Genomic DNA, 23,378 nt, shown 5'->3' with positions numbered 1-23,378 from the left:
CATGCTATGAAATGCCTCAAGATCTGAGGTCAAAAGACCATTCTCCAAAGGCTTGGCCTCCCGGGAAAGGGGAAAGAAGGAGAGGAGGCCAAGGCCTCTTATCTCTTCAGGGGTTGTCCGTTCACTACTAACTCAACATTAGTGAGGGGAAAAGGGCTTTGGTTTCCAAAAAGCTAAAGTCAAATCCTACTACCAAAAGCCCCTACTGGAACGCAGGCCTGATGGAGTTAATATTTTGAGGGAGTCAAGTGAAGCAATTGATGCATAACAGCACAGCTGACTAGAAACAACAGATCAGATGGTTTCAAAATCTCAGTCTTGAAAAGCCTCATTGGAGGCCATGCAACCAAAGTTTTCTTGGAATTAGTTTGTAGCTAACCCTGGTTTCTGCTTGGGGATGTCTATGGGACAATACATGGAAATTAGTTTGTTTTAAAAGCACAACACACCCCTTGACAAGAGCCAAACACACCCCTTTTGGCAAGGGCCAAAGTGTCTCTGCTCACCTTCCACTCCTTAGTGCCAATTATCACAGAGGCATCGATGCACAGTAAGTGCCCTGGGATATGGAGGAAGCTATGTGATATCATTAACGGCATATCAGAGAAAAAGCTCTGCCGTGGCATGGGCCTTCCCAACACTTTTCCTCAAAAACTATTTTCATAGATTAAGACATCAGGTCAGTTCTAGTTCCTGAAGGGCCATTAAACAACAGAAGCAACAACCATAAAGATTTCAGCGGACAAAGGAAACCAAATCTCACCATGTATTTTCAGGATCTTCTGTTCATGTCTTTGCAAGAAGTTGATATAGACTAAGTACATGACGTGAGAATAAAGTATCCCCAGGAAGTCACAGTGACTGAAGAACTATTTTAGGTTGGGCAAGAGCCACTTTGTTGTACAACAGCTGTGTTGTCCTCTCTTCTTTTGGAGGATATTACAAGCACATTTTGATGCTTTAAGGCCCCGATTCACAAGAAGTGTGAATTACTAGTAAAAATAATAATGGAACATCTTGCTCCAAAATACAGTGTTAACTGAGGCACTGCAGGTGTGTGTACAGTATGCTGAATTTTGTGGGGAAAAGGGAGAAAATGTATTTGTCTGCTTAATGAGGCAAGGGGAATGGAATTGGTAGGAGCAAGACTTTTCCATGTATATCTTTTTCATTTTTGATTTTTGTATCACTGACTCTGTTATAGAAATCTGAGGGAAGAGTATTTCTTGGGGCGCCTAGGTGGCTCAGTTAGTTACAACCGACTCTTGGTTTCCACTCAGGTCATGATCTCAGGGTCATGAAATCGAGCCCCACATTGGGCTCCAGGATCCGTGTGGAATCTGGTTAGTTTCTCTCTCCCTCTGCTCCCATCTTGGCCCTCTAAAAATAAATAAAATCCAAAAACAACAACAAAACAAGATTATTTTTTCGTTGTTATTGATCATTAAGGCCAGAGTAAATTTCCTATTGACTTCCCAGAAAGATAAGAAATCTAAGACCAAACTGAAACTACCCATGAACTCTCACCATAAATTTCAGTGGACAAATTGGAACCCTCCTAAAAACTGCTAAACCACAATGGCAACTGCATGTGACAGGTGAGATGGGCAGAAAGTCCCATAAAGGAGCTGTGAATGTCCACAGCTTTGCTAATTCTACCAAGATGTCAAGCAAATATGGATTTCATACTAACTCTCTGGGTAGGCTCGGGGAGCGCTTGCAACCCAGCCATTCTAAAATTTCTCTGGATTTAAACCCAAGGAAAATTTGAATTTAAACTTAATATGCCAGAACTCCTCAACCCTCAAGGCAAAAAACCCCCAAAATAACTGTTATGAAAACAATTCTAGAGAAGCCAAAGAACTTTCCAACTTCATCTGTTTTAAAATGCCAGCTTGGGCAAAACCATCTTATAATCTTGTTTTCTAATAGAGCATACCATCCTCAGAGGAGGTGTTATTCAAAATCCATACAATAATTTCCCTGTGTAGAAAAAGTGAACCAATGGTCTAGAGAAGGTACATATATAACTTGGTTTGCTTTGAAACTCTGTCTCAAGACAGTTTAAGTTGAATGAAAGTGCCATGGAGCTGGAAAAAGATTTTTTTCTCTCGGTGAAGGTAAGATTACCCTAACAGAAGGTGAGCTGAAACCCTGAAATTTCCTGGCAGCACAGAACATCACAGGTGATTTCATATATATTATTCTGGAACTGGTAACCTCTGAGTCAATCCTTTTCAATCTCCTCAACTTCTTGCCTAAAATTTGAACCTGGCCAATACCATTTTAAACAGACTCTCAGAAGCTGGTGTAACAACGTGATTCAAGAAGTATACTTTCAAAAACCATTTTTTTTATAAGACTTATTTATTTATTTGATAGGCAGAGATGACAAGTAGTCAGAGAGGAAAGCAGGGAGAGAGGAGGAAGCAGGCTCCCCGCCGAGCAGAGAGCCCAATTCGGGGTTCGATCCCAGAACCCTGGGATCATGACCTGAGCCAAAGGCAGAGGCTTTAACCCACTGAGCCACCCAGGTGCCCTAAAAACCATTTATAATAAATATGGCCAATGTAATTCTATTTCCAATGATTAAAATTTATTTCTTCTTTGGAACCAAATAGAAAACTACAAGAAATCATTAAAAAGGGGCGCCTAGGTGGCTCAGTGGGTTAAGCCTCTGCCTTCGGCTCAGGTCATGATCTCTGGGTCCTGGTTGCCCCACATTGGGCTCTCTGCTCAGCAGGGAGCCTGCTTCCCCCTCTATCTGCCTGCCTCTCTGCTGACTTGTGATCTCTATCAAATAAGTAAATGAAATCTTAAAAAAAAAAAAATCACTGAAAAAAATTTTTTTCAGGCTGAAGAAATAATCTAATCCATATTTAAGAAATCTAACCCATATTTAAAAAGTCGAAATTCTTCCAAAGATTTAAAAAAGTTATATAAGGAAAATAGCATGAAGCCAGGCATGTAGCAACATAGCACATTAGCTCCTTCCATCTGTTTTCTCTGGCTGCTCAGAATTTCAAAGCAAAGAATGTGTGAGGTGTTGGTCAAATCTCTTGATTCAAGAACAAAATTTCTTTAATATATTTTTTTAATTAAAAAAATTTTTTTTAAGATTTTTTATTTATTTCACAGAGGAGAGAGATCACAAGTAGGCAGAGAAGCAGGCAAGGAGGGGGGATCAGGCTCCCCACAGAGCAGAGAGCCCAACTTGGGGCTTGATCCCAGTACCCTGGGATCAGGACCCGAGCTGAAGGCAGAAGCTTTAACCCACTGAGCCACCCAGGCGCCCCTCTTTAATATTTTTGAGTGTCAAGGCCTGCCAGAAGAAGGCGTTAGAACAGCACGGTGCCAGTATTCCTGCTATAAGCTTATCAAAATTCCCTCCACCTCCAACCACGGTAGTGTCCCACATAGCTGCCCAATCTAAAAAATAATTTATGACTAATCTAATAGAGTTACACAAAGAATGTGCCATTCCAAGAACAGTGCTGATCACAGCAACAGTTCTCCTCTAACTGGATAGACTATAGGATTTTATTTCTAAAATATATCTTAGCGCTTTCAAAGATTAAGACACACAGATTTTTACCACCCCAGCCTCCTTGCTGGTACAGGAAACAAGCAAGGTGTGAGGGTCTTTATCATGCATGGACACATCACGCCTTGCAGGTGCCAGACAGGAATCACAAATGCTTGTTCCACATCATGTCCTCTGTTACCCCGAAGCCTTTGGTTTCTTGTGTCTAGCAAACCATTCATCACTTTTATCTGCCGCCATTGCCTGCAGAAAAAAGAATCGGAATATAGATTTAAGCCCATAAAACAATACAGTCCACTTTGTACCTCATTGCACTGCCTGTAGTCATTAACAAAAAGTGCTCATTTGGGGCACCTGGGTGGCTCAGTGGGTTAAGCCTCTACCTTCGGCTCAGGTCATGGTCCCAGGCCCCTGGGATTGAGCTCAAAATCAGGCTCTCTACTCAGTGGGGAGCCTCCTTCCCCCTTTCTCTCTGCCTGCCTCTCTGCCTACTTGTGATCTCTGTCTGTCAAAAAAATAAAATCTTAAAAAAAAAAAAAAAGTGCTCATTCAGGGGGCACCTGGGTGGCTCAGTGGGTTGAGTGTCCGACTCTTGGTTTCAGCTCAGGTCATGATCTCTGGGTTACGGGATCCAGCCCCATGTCAGGCTCTGCACTGAGCATGGAGTCTGCTTTAGTTCTTGCTCCCTCTCCCCCCAGCTCACGTTCTCACTCTCACAGATAAATAAATCTTAAAAAAAAAAAAAGCATTCATTCAGCATAGAGTATATGTTTAATTTGACAGGATATAAGTATTGAGCAACTGTCTGCAGATTTTTTTTTTGAAAATATTTTATTTACTTTTGTGAGAGAGAGAGAGAGAGAGCGCACGCGAGAAGAGTGAGAAAGTATGAGTTGGGGGATAGGGCAGAGGAAGAAGCAGGCTTCCTGCTGAGCAGAACTCGATCCCAGAACCCTCGCATCATAACCTGGGCCGAAGGCAGACACTTAGCCAACTAAGCCACCCAGGCGCCCTCAAAAAACTCTGTTAAGAAAATAAACTGGTAAGCCATAGACTGGGAAAAGTACTTGCATTTGTAGATACTTAAAAAATGACTCACAACCAGAACTCCAACCAACAAGATAAATAACCAATTTTTTTAAAAAATTGATTTGAATGGGCCTTAAAAAATAAGCAAATATTTAAATGAGGGACATTCCAGGAGAATAAAATCGTGTGAGCAGTCACGTAGTATGAAAATACATTCATAGAGATTACAGACTAGAATAGCTAAAATGTAAAATAGATCAGAGGTGTGTCTTCCAAGTAGTTTGTTATGAGTCTCAATGGCTCATATAAATCGTTCTGTATTAATATAGCCCAATTGTATTAAAACTACTTAAAAAATGCATAGGGAAAACCAACTATATAAAATCATTTTTCATTAATTAGGGAAATTTTATTTTTTTAAAGATTTTATTTATTTATTTGACAGAGAGAGACGCAGGGAGGGAACACAAGCAGGGGGACTGGGAGAGGGAGAGGCAGGCCTCCCATGGAGCAGGGAGCCTGATGTGGGGCTCGATCCCAGGACCCTGGGATCATGACCCAAGCCAAAGGCAGATGTTTAACAACTGAGCTACCTAGGCGCCCCTAATTAGGGAAATTTTAATAAAACTGGATTTTTTTTTTTTTAAGATTTTATTTATTCATTTGACAGAGAGAAATCACAAGTAGATGGAGAGGCAGGCAGAGAGAGAGAGGGAAGCAGGCTCCCTGCTGAGCAGAGAGCCCGATGTGGGGCTCGATCCCAGGACCCTGGGATCACGACCCGAGCCGAAGGCAGCGGCTTAACCCACTGAGCCACCCAGGCGCCCCTAAAACTGGATTTTTTTTTAAAGATTTTTTTTTTTTTAATTTATTTGTCAGAGAGAGAGAGAGGGAGAGAGAGCGAACACAGGCAGACAGAATGGCAGGCAGAGGCAGAGGGAGAAGCAGACTCCCTGCCGAGCAAGGAGCCCGATGTGGGACTCGATCCCAGGACGCTGGGATCATGACCTGAGCTGAAGGCAGCTGCTTAACCAACTGAGCCACCCAGGCGTCCCATAAAACTGGATTTTAAGTGACATTAAGGATATACTGCTGATTTTTAAAATTGTGCTAATATCAATATGGTACATAAGAAATTTCCTTGACTTTTACTTCTTTTAAATAATTTAAAAATGTATAAAATACTGGAGTGCCTGGGTGGCTCAGTCAGTTAAGCATCTGCCTTCATTTGCCATCCATCCCGACAGCATCAGCTTCCTAAAGCATAAATCCAGTCACTTCAAAAACTGTTTAATCTTCGCAGAATCCTAGGATCGAGCCCCACATAAGGCTCCCTGCCTGGTGGGAAGTCTGCTTCTCCCTCTCCCTTTGCCCCTCCCCAGTTCATGTGCACATGCAGGCAAGCACTCTCTCTCAAGTAAATCTTAAAAAAAAATCAAAATGTATAAAATACTTAAGTACTTAGGGTTGAAACAACACAGTGTCTAAGATTTGCCTTAGAATTCCCTAGCAAAAAAGGGGCGCCTGGGTGGCTCAGATGATTAAGCATCGCCTTTGGCTCAGGTCATGATCCCAAAGTCTTGGGACTGAGCCCCCACATGGCCCAGCAGGGAGTCTGCTGCTCCCTCTCCCTCTGCCTCTCGCCCTGCTTATGCTTTTTCTCTCTCAAACGAATAATCAAAAAATCTTGGGGATGGGGTGGGGAAAGAATTCCCTAGCCAAAAAAAATGTGGGGTGGGAAGGAATAATGAAAAAATATGGCAGTGTTGATTAGTGACAGTCACACAGAAATCTGTTGTACTCTCCTGTGTATTTTTGGAATTTTTAGTCACCAAATATTATAAATAAAATCTATTATAGAAAGAAATGGATGGGGCACCTGGGTGGCTCAGTGGGTTAAAGCCTCTGCCTTCGGCTCAGGTCATGATCCCAGGGTCCTGGGATCGAGCCCCGCATCGGGCTCTTTGCTCCGCCGGGAGCCTACTTCCTCCCCTCTCTCTCTGCCTGCCTATCTGCCTACTTGTGATCTTTGTCTGTCAAATAAATAAAAAAAAAAAAAGAAAGAAATGGACAAAAGACTTGAACATATAATTCGTAAAGGAAGGTGTGCAAATAGCCAATAAGCATACGCAAAGGTGCTGAACATCAGCAATTTATCAGGGAAATGCAAATTAAAACCACGATGAGAAGCCATTTTACACATTCTAGGACAGCTAACACAAAAACCCAGAAAAACACAAATGCTGATGAGGATATGGAACAGGTGGAACTCTCAGACACATACATGGCTGACAGGAGAGTAAAATGGGCCAATTACTTTGGACAACTATTTGGCAGTTTTTCATAAAGTAAAAGCAATTCTACTCCTAATTATTACCTAAGGGAAATGAAACATGTCTATAAGATTTACACAAGAATGTTCACAGCAGTCTTCCTTATTGTGGAAATAAAATCTGGAAACAACTCAAATATCCACCATCAGAAGAATGGATAAGCAAATTGTTATATTTATAAAACTGAATACCACTTAGCAATAAAAAAAGAAGAAAAAAAAAAGAACTCTGATGTGTGTAATTACATAGAAGAATCTCAAAAATGTTATGCTGGGTGACAGAAGCCAGGCACAAAAGAATACCTACTGAATGATTTCATTTATATGAAGTCCAAAGACAAAACTAATGTGACAATCAGTACAATACTTACTTCTGGGAGGCAGTGGCGAGAATTAGCTGGAAACGGGCATGGAAGAACTTTCTACAATGATGAAAATGCTCTATATTTTGAACAGTGGTTGTATGAGAATATTTAGCTGTCAAAACTCATCAGATAGAACACTAAATTTCTGTTCATTTATATTTCGTATACACCTTACCTCAGTAACAACAAAAAATACTTGTTTAGAGCTTAGGGAGAAGTAGGAACTAGAAATTAGGAAGTCAGAGAATGGATGATGGTTGCAGCTCAGAGAAGAAGTAACCAGAGTAGTAGGTAACTTCTACTCAGAGAAGAGGAAAAATGTAGAATAAGAGTAAAAGACAGCTAGAGTGGGGCTGTGGGTAAATTGTTCCGGAATGAGACAGAAAGATGTGCTTGTGTCAGAGAAGCTGTCAGGGAGATATGAAAATGTCAGGATCTCTAAGACAAAAGAGAACTTGAAAGAGGAGGAAGTTAGTCAGTGATATGAAAAAGCAAGGAGGAAAAAGTCTAACAAATGTGCCAACTGGGAGGTTGTCCAGGATTCTATTTTCCTTTATGATAAAATTTATTAATGCTATATATTTTGTTTCCTGTTTTAATTAAATTGAATGTCTATTATAATGTCAGCAGTTTGCCATGCTCTGTAAACCATACAACCATCCTATGAGGTACATATCTTTTTCTCAAATTTGCAGGTAAGAAAACTAAAGCCTAAGGGATCTTGGCTGGCTCAGTTGGTAAAGCATGTGACTCTTGATCTTGGGGTTGTGAGCTCACGCTCCATGTCAAGCACAGAGATTACTTAAAACAAAATAAAACAAAACCACCAAAACTGAAGTTCAGAGAATTTAAGTAAATTAAGAGTCAGCCACACAGATAGTAAGTGAAGAGCCAGTGATTCATTCCCTGAATCATCAACAGAGCATTCCTAAGTTCCTACTACACACCAGGTATGTGCTAGAAGCTGGGGTACAATGATGGCTTTGGATGTTGATTCAAGACTGAGTTTGATGAGGATAGAAAAGTCGTTGCTGGACTTGGCAAGATGAAGTCACTGGTGATTTCAACAGGAGCGTTCCCCCAAGTGACAGCAGCCAGTGCAGAACAGATTCAGGTGTGAAGGGGAGGTAAGAAGCAGAAACAAAGTGTAGGCAGACTTTTTAAAAAAGAACTGTGGAGAAGGGATATGGGGCAAAAGACTTTTAAAAGATGGAAGGCATGAAACCTCGTCTGCATGCTGACCAGGACGATTCACTAGAAACGAAGGGACTGCCACTCTACACTGGAGATGAGAGGACCAAGAAAGCTAAAGAAGCAGGGCGGGGAGTATCCAGGCCTTTCCCCTCGTTGAGCAAAATCATGATGCATGGGGCAGGAGTGGTTCCCCAGGCAGCGTGAGCAAGTGCGAAGGCATGAATGCTATACCCAGTTAAGAGTCATATGGGTGCTGAGGCGCCTGGCTGGCTTGGTCAGTAGAGTGTGCAACTCTTAATGTTGGAGTCTTGAGTTCGAGCCCTATGCTGGGTGTAGAGATTCCTTAAAAAAAAAAAAAAAACGAAATATTTTAGGGGCGCCTGGCTGGCTCAAGCGGTAGAGCATGTGACTCTTGATCTTGGAACTGTGTGTTCAAGCCCATGTTGAGTGTAGAGATTACTTATTAATAATTTTTTTTTTTTTTAAGATTTTATTTAGGGGCAACTGGGTGGCTCATTGGGTTAAGCCTCTGCCTTTGGCTCAGGTCATGATCTCAGGGTCCTGGGATCAAGCCCTATGTTGGGCTCTCTGCTCAGCTTCCCCTCCACCCCGCTTGCCTCTCTGCCTACTTGTGATCTCTGTCAAATAAATAAATAAAAATCTTTAAAAAAAATTTTTTTATTTTTTGACAGAGAGAGACACAGAGAGAGAAGAAATACAAGCAGGGAGAGTGGGAGAGGGAGAACAGGCTTCCCATCCAGCAGGGAGCCCAACGAAGGGCTCGATTCCAGGATGCTGGGATCATGATCTGAGGCGAGGCAGATGCTCAACGACTGAGCCACCCAGGTCTCCATAAAATCTTTTTTTAAGATTTTATTTATTTATTTAACAGAAAGACACAGCGCACAAGCAGGGGGAGTATCAGGCAGAGGGAAAAAGGAGAAGCAGGCTCCCCGCTGAGCAGGGAGCCCCATGTGGGGTTCAATCCAAGGACTCTGGAATCATGACTTGAGCTGAAGATAGAATGTCACACCGACTGAGCCACTCAGGTGCCCCACTTAAAAATAAAATCTTTTTTTAAAAGAAGAGTCATAAGGGTAGCAATGCAGACACATGTTCCTGGCTCAAATGGCACCCTACTGCCAAAAGGACACAGCACTGGACCCTCCTGCTTCAGCCTTTCCCCCACACACTTAACATGATCCGCTGTAGGCCTATGGGGATACAAAGTCAGAAATGAGACTCACGTCATCCAACAATTTGCCTCCCTCTGGATCCATCTTAGAAAGTTTTCGAAATGCTTCATCCCCCACAAAGCAAATTTCATGTCCATCCTACACCAATAACGAGAAAAGAAATCTGGCAAAAAGATACCTTGAAGAAACCCCTGGTGCAGCCCATCCCTTTCTTGAGTAATAATACTTACAGGGTCAGCCAGAATGACCACTTGTACCGTTGCCTTCCCTGGCGTATCCAGACTCACCAGGGGAGTCAGAATCTTCTGGTTCTCTCTTTTCATCAAGTCTTCTAAGTCCGGTAACTGGAGGAAAATAAAGAGGGAAAGCGAGCACGGGGTCATGTACCACTCCCACACTATGGTCCTCATCAGCCCTAGGGGAATATCAGATCAATCAGAGAGAACCCAGGCACCACTTGTTTGATTTTATTATCACAGCCGCTCTTGAGACAACTGGTGAACTTGATACCAAGCCACAACTGGAATGAACCTGAAGAAGGGAGGGTTGAGGTTCTTAGCTGATTCAACTGGCTAGTCCCAGAACTTACACGAAAGATCCAGGAACAAACATTACCTCTTTCTCGGGGCAAGAAAAGGCAATTCTTCCAAAAGCTGCTGCATGATCAACTCTACCCTTGATACCCTGCAGCTCCAGCTTACACTGAAAAGAAGAAAGAAAGTGGGTCTAGTTTTTTGGAACAGGTTATGTGGTTAAAAGAAAAAAAAAATCAAACAGTATTAAAGGAATAAAGTAAAAACTATCTTTCCCTTCTACTTTCTCCCAGAGGCTTCCTGTGTGTCCTGCTAGACACATGGCATGCACAGATTTTTTTTTTTTTAAATATAAACAGTAGCATCATTTACACATTATTCTTCCCTTGTTTTTATCCAATGTTACTCCGCTGGCACAAAACAACTCACCCTATTCTTTCTGATAGCTGCACAGTAATCCATTCTATGGATAAACCAAAAAATATTGAACTATACCTCTAATGCACAGGACATTGAGGTTATTTCTTATCTTTTGCTATTTCAATGCTGGAACAGATAACCTTTTACACATTTCTTTGCCCACATGAATGGTGAGTACGGCTGTGAAATAAATTCCTTTGAGTAGATGTGCTGGGTCAGAGTGCAAGGGCTAAAGGACTAAATCATGTTCAGATGCTAAGTTATTTAAAAAAAAAAAAAAAGATAAAATAGATTATCATTATAGTACTAAATGTTGTCTCCCTCTGTTCTGACTCAGCAATTCCACTTCTGAAAGGCTATATCCCCAAATATAAACAAAGGTAATATCTGGGTGATGAGGTTATCAGCAATTTCTATTTTTTTCTTTCTGTTTATCTCTGTAAATATTGAATCACCGTGAAAAAACTCTTGAGAATAACCTTCATGTAACCTCGTTTATAAGCTAAACTCAAAGTAACAGATTACTTCTCTCCAAGATCACTCACCTGGTTATCAGCATAGCCCAGCAAAGCCCTTTGCGTCTCCTCATTTTTTTCATAAATTTTCATTCCCAGTAGATTAGACCAGTAGTTCAAGGACTTCTTAAGATCAGACACTGCTAGAGTTACTTTTAATATAGGATCTGGAGAGCAATAAAACAATAGCAATTTATAGATCAGTGCAATGGAATCGAAGAAAGACTAAATCAAGCTTGGGTATATATAAGAACTTAGTACATTTTTTTCTGAAAATTTTATTTATTTGACAGAGAAAGAGGAAGAGAGAGTATGCGCACAAGCAGGGGCAGCAGACGGAGAGGGAGAAGCAGGCTTCCTGTGTAGCAGGGAGTCCTATGTAGGGCTCAATCCCAGGACCCCAGGATTATGACCTGAGCAGAAGGCAGACACTTACCTAATTGAGTACCCAGGTGCCACAGGAACTTAATTTATGATAAGAAAGGGATTTTAGGCTTAAGGATTAAGTTTAAAGAATGAAACCATGAAAATACTAAAAATAGGTTATTACTGCTACAGCTTGGGGGTGGAAAGTTTTTTTAAAAAAAACCTGACACCAGAGATAGAAAAGCCATGAAGGAAAAAATACACTAGGTTAATTGCATGAAATGGAAAATTCCTAGGCAATAACCACCAAAAAAAAAAAAAAAAAAAAGAAAAGAAAAAGAAATGAAAAAAATTATAATCAAAGAATAAATGACAAAGTAGGAAACATTTTTGGAACATATATGATAAGAAGTCCTTAATATTTAAATAATCTTCAAACATTACTAGGAAAAAGATGAACATCCTAGAAAAAAAATAGGTAAAAAGCACAAAGTGGTATTCCACAAAGAATGAAGTGGAATGGTCAATGAACATATACAAAAAATTCAACCTCACAAATAATCAAAGAAATTAGAATTAAAACATTTTGTTATTTCATTGGCAAATAATTTTAAAAGTTACAGTGTTAACTGTGATAGGGCAGGGGGAAAAAATCACAATCATATAATACTGGCAGAGGGCAAACTAGAATACTTCTGGGCAACAATTTGACAGAATGTACCCAAAGCCTAAAAAATGTAAACAGCTTTTCAAAGAGCAATCCTATTATTACCAATTAAAGAATTAATTGCAAATGTATGAAGGCCTTTCAGGACAAAGACATCTTTACAGTGCTGCTCATAACAATGAAACATAGGGACAACACAAATATCCAACATTTAGACAACGGTTTAATCTTCCCACCATGTAATAGCGGTAATAATAATGGAATTGTTACAATGGAACATATGACATATAGTTAGATTTTTTTTGGATAAACGATTGGAAAAATACTCTCTAAAATGTTAACAGTGATTATCTGGCTATGTGGGTACTGTTTTCTTCTTTCTTCTTCTTGGCTTATCTGCCTAGGGAAAAAAATCTATTTTTGCAAAACAGATAAAAGTTATACTAAAACATCTGACATCATTGGAAGTTTTTATATTGTAAGGTGACCTTCTGAAGAGCTGCTCTGAGTATGAAAAATTCGGTATATCCTTCTTTGGTTTTCACTGCCTCAGCCCCATTTGCTAGGACAGCAATACCATGACAAAGGCGAAGTGTTTCTCACAGATGCCTCTGCCTTCCAGACTGTTCCTTTTCCCTGTTCACTGAGAAATCAACAAATTCCAGCCAGCTGAGTCCCTGAAGGATGAAGGACAGGAATGGTAACAAGTGGGTGAGACTACCCAGGACCCAGTGAGTAAAAGGAAGACTGGACACCAGCTAGACTGATAGATCTGACTCGATTACCAAATGGAAATTAATGCCACAAAGGTATTATCATTTCAAAGGACAAAAACATCTTGGGATTGTGGGGCTCTCCATTTTTAGGGATCTTTTAAAATTTATTTTTATTTTTATTTTTTTTAAGATTCTATTTATTTATGGGCACCTAAGTGGCTCAGTGGGTTAAGCCTCTGCCTTCGGCTCAGGACATGATCTCAGGGTCCTGGGATTGAGCCCCGCATTGGGCTCCCTACTCAGCAGGGAGCCTGCTTCCCCCTCTCTCTCTGCCTGCCTCTCTTCCTACTTGTGATTTCTCTGTCAAATAAATAAATAAAATCTATTTTTTAAAAAAAGATTTTATTTATTTATTTGGCAGAGAGAGAGATCATAAGTGGGTGCCAGAGAGAATGCGGAGAAAGGGGAGCCCTCCTACACTGTTGGTGGGAATGCAAGCTGGTGCAACCACTCTGGAAACAGCATGGAGGTTCCTCAAAAACTTGAAAATAGAGCTACCCTACAGCCCAGCAATTGCACTACTGGGTGTTTACCTTAAAGATACAAATGTAGTGATCCGAAAGGGCACATGCACCCGAATGTTTATAGCGACAAAGTCCACAATAGCCAAACTATGGAAAGAACCTAGATGTCCATCAACAGATGAAAGGATAAAGATGTGAAACACACACACACACTGGAATACTATGCAGCCTTCAAAAGAAATGAAATCTTGCCATTTGCAACGACATGGATGGAACTAGAGGGTATTATGCTTAGCGAAATAAGTCAATCCGAGAAAGACAGCTATCATATGATCTCCCTGATATGAGGAAGAGGAGATGCAATGTGGTGGGAGAGGTTTAGGGGTACGAAAAAAATAAATGAAACAAGATGGGATTGGGAGGGAAACAAATCATAAAAGACTCTTAATCTCGCAAAACACACTTAGGGTTGCCGGGGTTAGGAGGGGTAGGGAGAGGGTGGTTTGTTATGGACACTGGGGAGGGTATGTGCTATGGTGAGTGCTGTGAAGTGTGTAAACCTGGCGATTCACAGATCTGTACCCCTGGGGCTAACGATACATTATATGTTAATAAAAAAATTTAAAAATCTTTCACTGTCCACAAAATAAATAACAGACTCTTTCGCAAGGCTTATAAAATGTGACCATCTGCCAGTAAGTCCTACAGTAACCTCCCACACTGGAAAAGATCATTATTTCCTTTGCTGAGCTCCAGATGAAAAGCATGTAGCACTGCACACACAATCAGACTCAATACGAGGGGCATTTGGGCACTGAGGCAGACCAGTGGAAGGAAGAGAATATATGTGTCCCATCTCAGGTCCACTTAAGGAAGTGTGCCCATGCACTGAAATGGCAGGCAGAACTGCCTTTGCTATTCACTGGTATCTTTCTCTGCTATTGTTTTTCTTTTGGCAGAGCAGAGAGCAGAAGGTGCAGGGATTACACATGGGATGAGGATGGTTCTTCAGTAAACGAAACATGTTGTGCAAAGTTTCTTTCCACATGGCAGTCACCGTGCTGGGCCCCTCACTTCCCTTCTGCCCTCACTCACCTAGCGCCAGCACTGTGGTTTGTGAAACTGACCTCAGTGGGAAAGAGAAGACCAACCGGTCTAAGGATAAAACCTATCTGCCTTAGCAATGATTTATTCAGAGCAGGACTGTGAATCAAATCTGACCAGGAAGTCTGCAGGAAACTTCCAGAAGAGTTTTGCTCTGCTCTTAATAAAAGCAACAGGAAGTCAGTCTCTCCTGCCATATGAGAATGTGGAAGCAGGTAGCCCCAGCTGCTACTGGCAGCCACCCAACAACCACAAGGGAACCAGCTCTAGAAGTACACCCCTACAGACAAGAGGATGGAGAGAGAGAGAAAAGTTCGATTCTTGATGCCATTGTTGAGCTGCTGAATCAGCTAACCTATAGAAACCTGTCTGTCAGCTATTTTCTTATTGTCCATGCTAGTCTGAGATCGGTTTTCTGTTACAGCTGAAACAGATATACTCCCAACAGAACAGAATCAGAACCAGTTAGAGCAGGGCGCCTGGGTGGCTCAGTGGGTTAAAGCCTCTGCCTTCAGCTCGGGTCGTGATCCCAGGATCTTGGGAATGAGCCCTGCATCGGGAATCTCCGCTCAGCGGGGAGCCTGCTTCCTCCTCTCTCTCTGCCTGCCTCTCTGCCTACTTGTGATCTGTCAAATAAATAAATAAAATCTTAAAAAACAAAACAAAACAAAACAACAGGTCCCCTAGGATTATGCACTAAAGCTCTAATATGAAAATATGATCTCTCGGGATGCCTGGGTGGCTCAGCTGTTTAAGTGTCAGATTTTTTAAATTTCATCTTAGGTCATGATCTCAGGGCAGTAAGATCGAACCCCACATAGGGCTTGACACTGGGTGTGGAGCCTGTTTAAGATTCTCCCTCTCCAGGGATGTCTGGGTGGCACAGTTGGTTAAGCCTCTGCCTTCAGCTCGGGTCGTGATCCCAGGATCCTGGGATCAAGTCCTGCACTGGGCTCCTTATTTGGCAGGGAGCCTGCTTCTCCCCCTACTGTTCTCCGGCTGTGTGCTCTCTCTCACTCACTCTCTAGGAAGAAAAAAAAAAAAAAGATTCCTCAAAGAATAAGAAACATTTGCTTAGGATAGATATCATGTCAATATAGAAACTCCACAGGAGAAAGAGATCTGATTCCTCTCTCCTTTCATCAAAGATGGTGTTACACAGAGGGCTTTTATTAGTCCCAGTATAATTACCTGACTGAGGTGGGTTGTGATTCTGCAAATAGAACTTATATCCTCCTGGGGCCTTGATTTCAAAAACACCTTCTGTAACTTCATTGAGTGGCCACTCCAGCTTCCTGGCATTGCTGACAGCCTGGCTAGAAGCGAGTGTGATACCCTATGACAAAAAACAGTATTACAGATCTTTTCTAGAGCAAGATAATGAGGCAAAACCATCATGTCACCTAAGATTTAATTGGCATTCAAAATTTTCTTCTAGTGATTTTTAAAAAGATTTTATTTATTTATTTGAGAGACAGAGAGCAAGCACAAGCAAGGGGAGCAGCAGAGGGAAAGGAAGAAGCAGGCTCCTTAACCTGGGGCTCCATCCCAGAACCCTGGGTCATGACCTGAGGCAAAGGTAGACACTTAAGTGACTGAGCCACCCAGGCGCCCTAAGAAGTTTGACCATCTTAATACCAAAGATACTTTCTTTTAATTTTAAAGATCTAGTCAGAGAAATCTTGATTTTACCTTGGCCTGCCAGCTACCTACTTGAGAGATTTTTATTTATTTATTTATTTAAGATTTTAATTTATTTAATATTTGACAGACAGAGATCACAAGTAGGCAGAGAGGCAGGCAGAGAGGGAGAGGAAGAGAAGCAGGCCTCAATTCGGGACTCGATCCCAGGACCCTGGGATCATGACCTGAGCCGAAAGCAGAGGCTTTAACCCACTGAGCCACCCAGGAGCCCCTATTTTTGCTTTTTTTTTTTTTTTTTAATGATTTTGTTTATTTATTTGACAGAGAGAAATCACAAGTAGATGGAGAGGCAGGCAGAGAGAGAGGGAGAGGGAAGCAGGCTCCCCGCCGAGCAGAGAGCCCGATGCGGGACTCGATCCCAGGACCCTGAGATCATGACCTGAGCCGAAGGCAGCGGCCCAACCCACTGAGCCACCCAGGCGCCCCTATTTTTGCTTTTTAAACAAAAAGAGTTGCATGAGCTCATTTGCCTTTGTTGGCAAAAGAGGAACTCTTGGGGCACCTGGGTGGCTCAGTGGGTTAAGCCTCTGCCTTCAGCTCAGGTCATGATCCCAGGGTCCTGAATTCGAGTCCCATGTTGGGTCCTCTGCTCCTCAGGGAGTCAGCTTCTCCTTCTGCCCCTCCCCCCACTTGTTCTCTCAAATAAATAAATAAAATCTTAAAAAAATAAAAAAATTTAAACCAACTATCTGGGTATTACTTAAAATTTAATCACAATATCTAAAAATGTACACTATGCCTTCTGATAAGACCAGCTGCAGTTCTAACTGGGATTATCATAACAGCCTCTCTTTCCCTGAGTTGTCAATCCATCACCCACTCTGTAGCCAAAGTAAATTTTCTGATGCATACTCTACTCTCAAGACAGCAACCCTGATTGTATTTCCCCTGCTTAACACCCTTGATAGCTCACAGTTTCACTCAGGGATGGCTTCTAATGGCCTGAAAGGCCCAACACAACCTGATCCCATCGTTTCTGACCCCATCTCCTCCCACTTTCCCCTTGTTCAGTCTATTACAGCCAACCTGGCCTCCTTGCATTTTTTGGGAACACGCCAGGTGCTGTCTGAGGGCTTTTGAATAGCCTGTCTATCTGGATTGCTCTCCCCTGCAATATCCACATGGCTAACTAACTCTCTTCTCTCACATGAGCTTTTCCACAAATGTCCCCTCCTCCCTGATACCCACCCTCAACACCCTCCTTAGAATTAAAACCAGTCATCTGTCCCATACTCCCCATCTCCCTTCCTCTGCTGTTCTTTTCCAGTAACAATGATCACCTTTAAAACGACATAGCATGATTTATTTTCTATTTATTATATATTGTCTGTCAGGCCCTGATTCCCTCCCCTGCAAGACATAGATTTTTTCCCATTTTGTTTACTGGTTATCCAAACTTCCTGGAACCATGCCTGGTACATAGCAGGCACTCAATAAATACTTGTTGTATGAATAAATACCACCATAAATAATTTAATACAGTTCATTTCACACAGCTGTTAACACACATGTAAACTAAATTCCTAGGTGTGAAACTGCAAGGACAAAGGTCAAAAGCATTGTTTTGATACCACCAAACTGAAGCTGTAGTAATATATGCCCTTATAAAAGTAATGTATGAGAGTGGCAGTTGGCTAACACCCTTTTTTTTTTTTAAAGATTTTATTTATTTATTTGACAGAGAGAGAGATCACAAGTAGGCAGAGAGGCAGGCAAAGAGGGAGAGAGGAAGCAGGCTCCCTGCTGAGCAGAGAGCCCGATGCGGGGCTCGATCCCAGAACCCTGAGATCATGACCTGAGCTGAAGGCAGAGGCTTAACCCACTGAGCCACCCAGGCGCCCCGGCTAACACCCTTTTTAACACGGTGTGCTATCACACTTCTTGTTTTTTGTCAATTTGATTGGTGACAAATGGCACCTTGGCAGTTGAACATCTTTTTCAATGTCTGAGAGACATTTCTGATTCATTTTCTATGGCTGTCTGTTCAGTTTTTGCCCCTTAAAAAAAATTAAGTTGTTGATCATTTGTTTTTAAAGATTTATTTGAGAGAGAGAGACAGGCAGAGAGGGAGGAAGGATAGAGGAAGAGGGAGAGAATCTCAAGCAGACTCCCAGCTGAGCAGAGTTGGAAGTAGGGCTCAATCTCATGACCCCAAGATCAGGAGCCAAAATCAGGAGTTGGACACTAAGCAAGTAGGCCACCCAGGTGCCCCTGGATCCTCTTCTTTTTAATGTATGGGAATTCTTTATATAAATGGGAGTTCTATGTAACCTGTTTTTCTTTTTGTTCCATGAACTGAGGAGCCCAGAGTTTCCTTTTATTAGGGATATTTTATTACCAGAGTCTCTTAAAAAGACCCACAGTGGAGCAGCCCCGCTGTTCTCCACCTACATGACCTCTAACCCCAGCGGCACCATCATTCAACATCTGACTTGAGCTGGTGACATGATGATGGTGCCAAGATGCTTTTGCTCTTCCTTCCTCTCCCTGACTTAGATTTGGAGAGTAAGGAAAAGATAAGAAGAAACAAGAAAAATCACTAAATCCCATTAACTCTACTTAAACATCTCTCAAATCCACCCAGGTCTCTCCATCTCCCACTACTGCGTGAGTTAAGGAGCTTTGAGTACTTTGCTGTACTACCCTTTGGGCTAGTTTCCTTGCTTCCAGTTTTGCTTTCTTCGAACCCAAAACCCATGCTCCAGCCAGGTGAATTATTGCCTACCACGTATACTGTGTCGTTCCCCTACTTCAAAAATGGCTTCACCCTGTTTTTAGAATAAAGTGTAAATGCCCTAGTCTGATGGCCCCAGCTTATTTCTCCAGCCTCATCTTTGTCCACATACATCCACCTATGCTTATTCCAATCTTGGCACTAATCGCACTCATCAGTCTTTCCTTGTTTCCCCCACCTGACAGGAAGCCCCTTAGGCCAGGGAACATGCTTCACTCTGCTGTAACCCCAGGACCTAACCAGGTAAGTCACAATAAATATAAATATAGTAAATATATATGTACTTATATATAACTATATATAAGTATAGTAAATCTAAATATAAATAATATAGTAAGTCACAATAAATATCTGTAAAATGAATAAATTAGGGCTACCTGGGTGCCTCAGTCAGTTAAGCATCTGACTCTTGAATTCAGCTCAGGTCATGATCTCACAGTCGTGAGATCAAGCCCTCATTAGGCTCTGAGCTGGGTGTGGAACCTGCTTCAGACTCTCTCTCGGGGTACCTGGGTGGCTCAGTAGGTTAAAGCCTCTGCCTTTGGCTCAGATCATGATCTCACAGTCCTGGGATGGAGCCCCACATCTGGTTCTCTGCTCAAGGAGGAGCCTGCTTCCCCCTCTCTCTCTGCCTGCCTCTCTGCCTGTGATCTGTCAAATAAATAAATAAAATCTTAAAAAAAAAAAACCAAAAACTCTCTCTCCCTAATAAAAATAAATAAATGAGTAAAGACGTGAAGAATGAGAAAAAGAAAAACAGACACTAATTATGTTAAATCTGAACTATCCTTTTCATTTATAAAACACTTTTATAGATATTTGAGTCATAAAAATTCCATTTAAATGTCATTATTATTTTAACATGAGTTAAGAGTGATAACAGAATCAACTGACCAAAATAACATCTAGCATGAGGTAGATTTGCTTGGCAGATCCTGAGAGAAAACTGGATACTTCTATCTCACTGTGTACTTGGACCCAGTGGCATTCTATGTAGCAAGCACATAGTAGCTGCTCAATAAGAGGCAGATCCTGTAACTATTAGATACACAGTGACTTGAACTCTTGCATGAATGAAGCAATGAATGCAGTATATGCAATGCTTCTCTCTCTTTCTCCTGAAAAGCTTCTCCTGTTTTTCTCTGACTAGCACTGCCATAATAGCAGAGCCCGATCCTAATGGTTCATTAGAGAGAAAATACTTCTCTGTTTGATGATCAGGACCTGCTTAAGCAGAACAATGACTCCGGTCCTTCTATCTCTCAAGGTTCAACAGAGTCTTGTCTCTGTCAAAGCTGTCTCTAAGTCTCGAGTCTGCCTCCTACTGAACACTGGAAGAACACATTTTCTCCCAGTCTCGAGTCTGCCTCCTACTAAACACTGGAAGAACACATTTTCTCCCAAAGCAGCTCTGAGACTGGCGCACAAGCACTAATCTGCACTCAAAAGCCATCAACTGAGCAGTTATCATACTTAAAGTTGTATCAGGGACCTCAATAAAGGCACAGCCAAAATCTGCTCAAACAAAATGCCATTTACCATGAAGTCATTGCCAAGCTTGTAGTGTCCAACGCCATAATTGTAGGTCAGTTCTGCGACAAAATGATCATCCTCAGGTCCAAATCCCACCATTGTCTTACTCCACTTCCCATCATAAGGCCTAGAAAGATGAAAGTAAATGAATCCAGTGAATACAGACAAAATCTGCATCAGGCCTCCCCTCAGGAACTCTCGGGACAGAACAGTGGGAAGTCCCCTCTGGTCCTCTAAGTACCTGTAAGGATGCAATGACCTCTCAGCTGTTGCTAAAAGCAGCTATGGACAGTGCTCTTGGGCCCCACCACCAGAGGCTCCAAAGATCCACCTGTCTGGCACTTACTTGAGGGAAAGATTTGTCTACCTTTTCTTTAAAGCAGGGGACATACTCCTATAAAGATACTTCTCCAACCGGACCTTTATATTTTTGCATATCTCTCAACAAGCATGCAATTCTCATTAGGCCTTGGAATTTTCCATTTTGCTATGGCTACTAAGCTAAGACACTCAGTAAGACATTGCTTCATTTAGGGCCACTGGGTGGCTCAATCAGTTAAGCATCTGCCTTCAGCTCAGGTCATGATCCCAGGATCCTGGGATCAAGGCCCATGCTGGGCTCCCTGCTCAGGGGAAGTCTGCTTCTCCCTGTCCCTGCTGCTCCCCCTGCTTGTACTCTCTCTCTCCCTCTGTCAAATAAATAAATAAAATCTTAAAAAAAAAATACAATGATTCATTTAGAGGATACACTTACTTGTGTTTTTTTAGAGCTGCCACCTTAATTTATTGATTTCTGAATTTATTCTACTGCCTTAAACTCACCTCAAACAACTTTCTTCTGTTCTCCAAGGGTATTCAGAGCCTAAAGGAGATTTTAAGAAACAAGGTGTCATACCCATTACAGGCAGCTTTGCAGCCCTCTTCAAATTCCTCATGCCGCAGAATCTGATAAGGAAATTAGAATACCAAGAATCAGGTAAACAACATTGTGAAATCTACCTAGATTTGGAAGGAGCGCTGTGAAGTTAAAACCTTCACTACCACCCAGAAAACCAAAGGATGGCCTCCAGCATTAGAGAATTCTGATTTGGAATCCTGGCTGTCACTCAATAGTTGTCGGAGATTGAGAACGTTGCCTGAGAATGTTGCTTAGGGCCTGAGTCTCCCCATGTGCTGTGAGAATAGATAACTTATTACACCACTGGACACAGAACCCCACACACAGTAGCCTCTCAATGTCTTAAGTTTCTATTCTCCTTTTTGATTCCCACAGCTATGGCTCCAGTTCAAGTTCCTATCAATTCTCTCCTAGACTATTAAAAATCATCTTTACTGATCTTTCCTTAATACCACCATAAAATTACGTCCCTCATGCACAGCTCTCATCACAACATTACCCTGTTCTAAAATGTAAGAAAGCTCCCTACTTACTGTGCCATAAAATCCAAATACCTCAGTATTCAAGATACTATCAGAAGTAGTCCCAACCTATTTGTCCTGATATCCCATCTCAACTTCAACTAAGAAATCTAAGCTGAAGGCACAGAAAACTAGCGGTGTTTCCCAAACAAACCTTATCTTTGCATGGGTTCTTTCAGTTTTTCCAGTATACTCCTCCCTCTAATCTTTGTAGAAATCCTGCCTATTTTGATAGATCAACTCAAATGCAAGAAGTCCATGAATTATTTCCTGATGACCCAAGCTGAAGTTAAATCTTTCCTGTAGTTTTTAATACTAGTAGCTACTACTTATATAATACATATGATGTATCAGATATTCAGTGTTTAATCTTCACAACAACCATTTAATCAATGAGGAAACATATTAAGGGAGAGTTTTGTGGTTTTTCATCACTTATGAGGTTTTCACTTCCATTACTGTTAGCTAAGTACAAACCAAACTGTCATCTCCACCCCTATCCTAAGCCAGAAGCTTCAGTTGAGGACACTAAGGTCATTTTCATCTTTGCCACCAAAGCTGTTACCAACACAGGACCACGAAGGACAGACGATAGGTTTTAAGTGACTGATGAATTCGGGTAACTCCCTTGCCCTCTACATCTTCTGCACTCTCTACATGAAATTGCACTCTTGCACCTCTAAAGCCCTGGTTTATCGGGAGCTCCCCAAGAGCTTCCACCTGCATTTGCCACCCAGGTGATCCCTGCAGAATCGCAGCTGATCATGGCTGGAGGGGCCGCTTCCGGGTGTTGGAGACAATGGATTCTGACTTCACACTTCGATCTGGACTGTTGAGAGGAAGGCCGGAGCATTCACCCGGAGACCGAATACTCGTAAGAGACCATTCAAAGCAGGCCTGAGAAAAGCAGAGCTCTAAACAGGCATATTATCTTAGCCGAAAGGCTTCAAACCGGAAGAGATTGGGTTATTGTTCATTGTGAGAGTATTATATTACTGTTTATTGTCTTTCCCACTAGACTGGAAAGTCCACGAGGGCAGAGCCTCAATATTTGTGAATGAACTCAAATGAAACAAACGTGTGTGGGGACACAGTCGGCGACTAATAAAGACCCCTTCCAAGATCACCAACCCAACCAGCAACATACAACGCTTCCTGAAGGTGAAAACCCGACAGGGCTAATGGGGAGACCAGGGCTAAGGTCGGACACCTGGGCGCCATTGGAGATTCAAGACACACCCAATTGTCCCTTTCCTGGGCCAGTGGGGCACAGCGGCCCCGGCCACCCACCCTCGCGCCCCAGCCCCTCTCGGCCCCGTCTGCACCTTCATCCCCAGGACATCGCGAAAGAAACGCGCGGTCTGGAAGCGGTTTCCCACTTTGAAGACGAAGTGCAAAGCTCGACGAGTACCCATAGCCACCAGCAGCTCACATCCGGCAGAACTAGAAGCCTGCCCGCCCGCAGATGCGCAGACGGGTCGTG

At 42.1% G+C, this 23,378-nt stretch overlaps 1 protein-coding gene across 3 annotated transcripts; it reads right to left on the bottom strand.

The window, feature by feature from the left end:
- Positions 1-3,518: 3,518 nt before the first annotated feature.
- Positions 3,519-23,375, bottom strand: GLOD4 (glyoxalase domain containing 4). 3 transcript variants are annotated; one of them, XM_004746899.3, is made up of 9 exons: positions 23,221-23,375; positions 21,372-21,421; positions 20,483-20,603; positions 15,697-15,841; positions 11,159-11,295; positions 10,276-10,362; positions 9,891-10,004; positions 9,712-9,798; positions 3,519-3,787 (listed from the first exon to the last, which is right to left on the bottom strand). In XM_004746899.3, exons 1-9 carry the CDS (start codon positions 23,308-23,310, stop codon positions 3,722-3,724), a joined length of 897 nt encoding a protein of 298 aa, XP_004746956.1. In that variant the 5' UTR covers positions 23,311-23,375; the 3' UTR covers positions 3,519-3,721. The 3 variants fall into 3 exon arrangements, with proteins under 3 accessions (XP_004746956.1, XP_012908951.1, XP_012908952.1); XM_013053497.2 differs by having other exon boundaries at positions 21,299-21,421; positions 23,221-23,371; XM_013053498.2 differs by lacking the exon at positions 21,372-21,421 and adding an exon at positions 21,299-21,338 and having other exon boundaries at positions 23,221-23,339.
- Between the last annotated feature and the right edge of the window lie 3 nt (positions 23,376-23,378).

The sequence above is a fragment of the Mustela putorius genome, unplaced genomic scaffold (assembly GCF_011764305.1).
Source record: "Mustela putorius furo isolate JIRA1106 unplaced genomic scaffold, ASM1176430v1.1 tig00003962_pilon_pilon_pilon, whole genome shotgun sequence".
NCBI classification, from domain to species: domain Eukaryota; kingdom Metazoa; phylum Chordata; class Mammalia; order Carnivora; family Mustelidae; genus Mustela; species Mustela putorius.
The sequence above is the reverse complement of the archived record's forward strand: the minus strand, read 5'-3'. Positions and strand labels throughout refer to the sequence as shown.

Coding starts and splice junctions, on each gene's coding strand:
- GLOD4 (XM_004746899.3), bottom strand. CDS start 23,310: ATGGGTACTCGTCGAGCTTTGCACTTCGTCTTCAAAGTGGGAAACCGC. Junction 21,422..23,220: donor GCGATGTCCTGGGGATGAAG/GTGCAGACGGGG, acceptor TTTCCTTATCAG/ATTCTGCGGCATGAGGAATT. Junction 11,296..15,696: donor TCACAACCCACCTCAGTCAG/GTAATTATACTG, acceptor ATTGCTCTCCAG/ATCCTATATTAAAAGTAACT.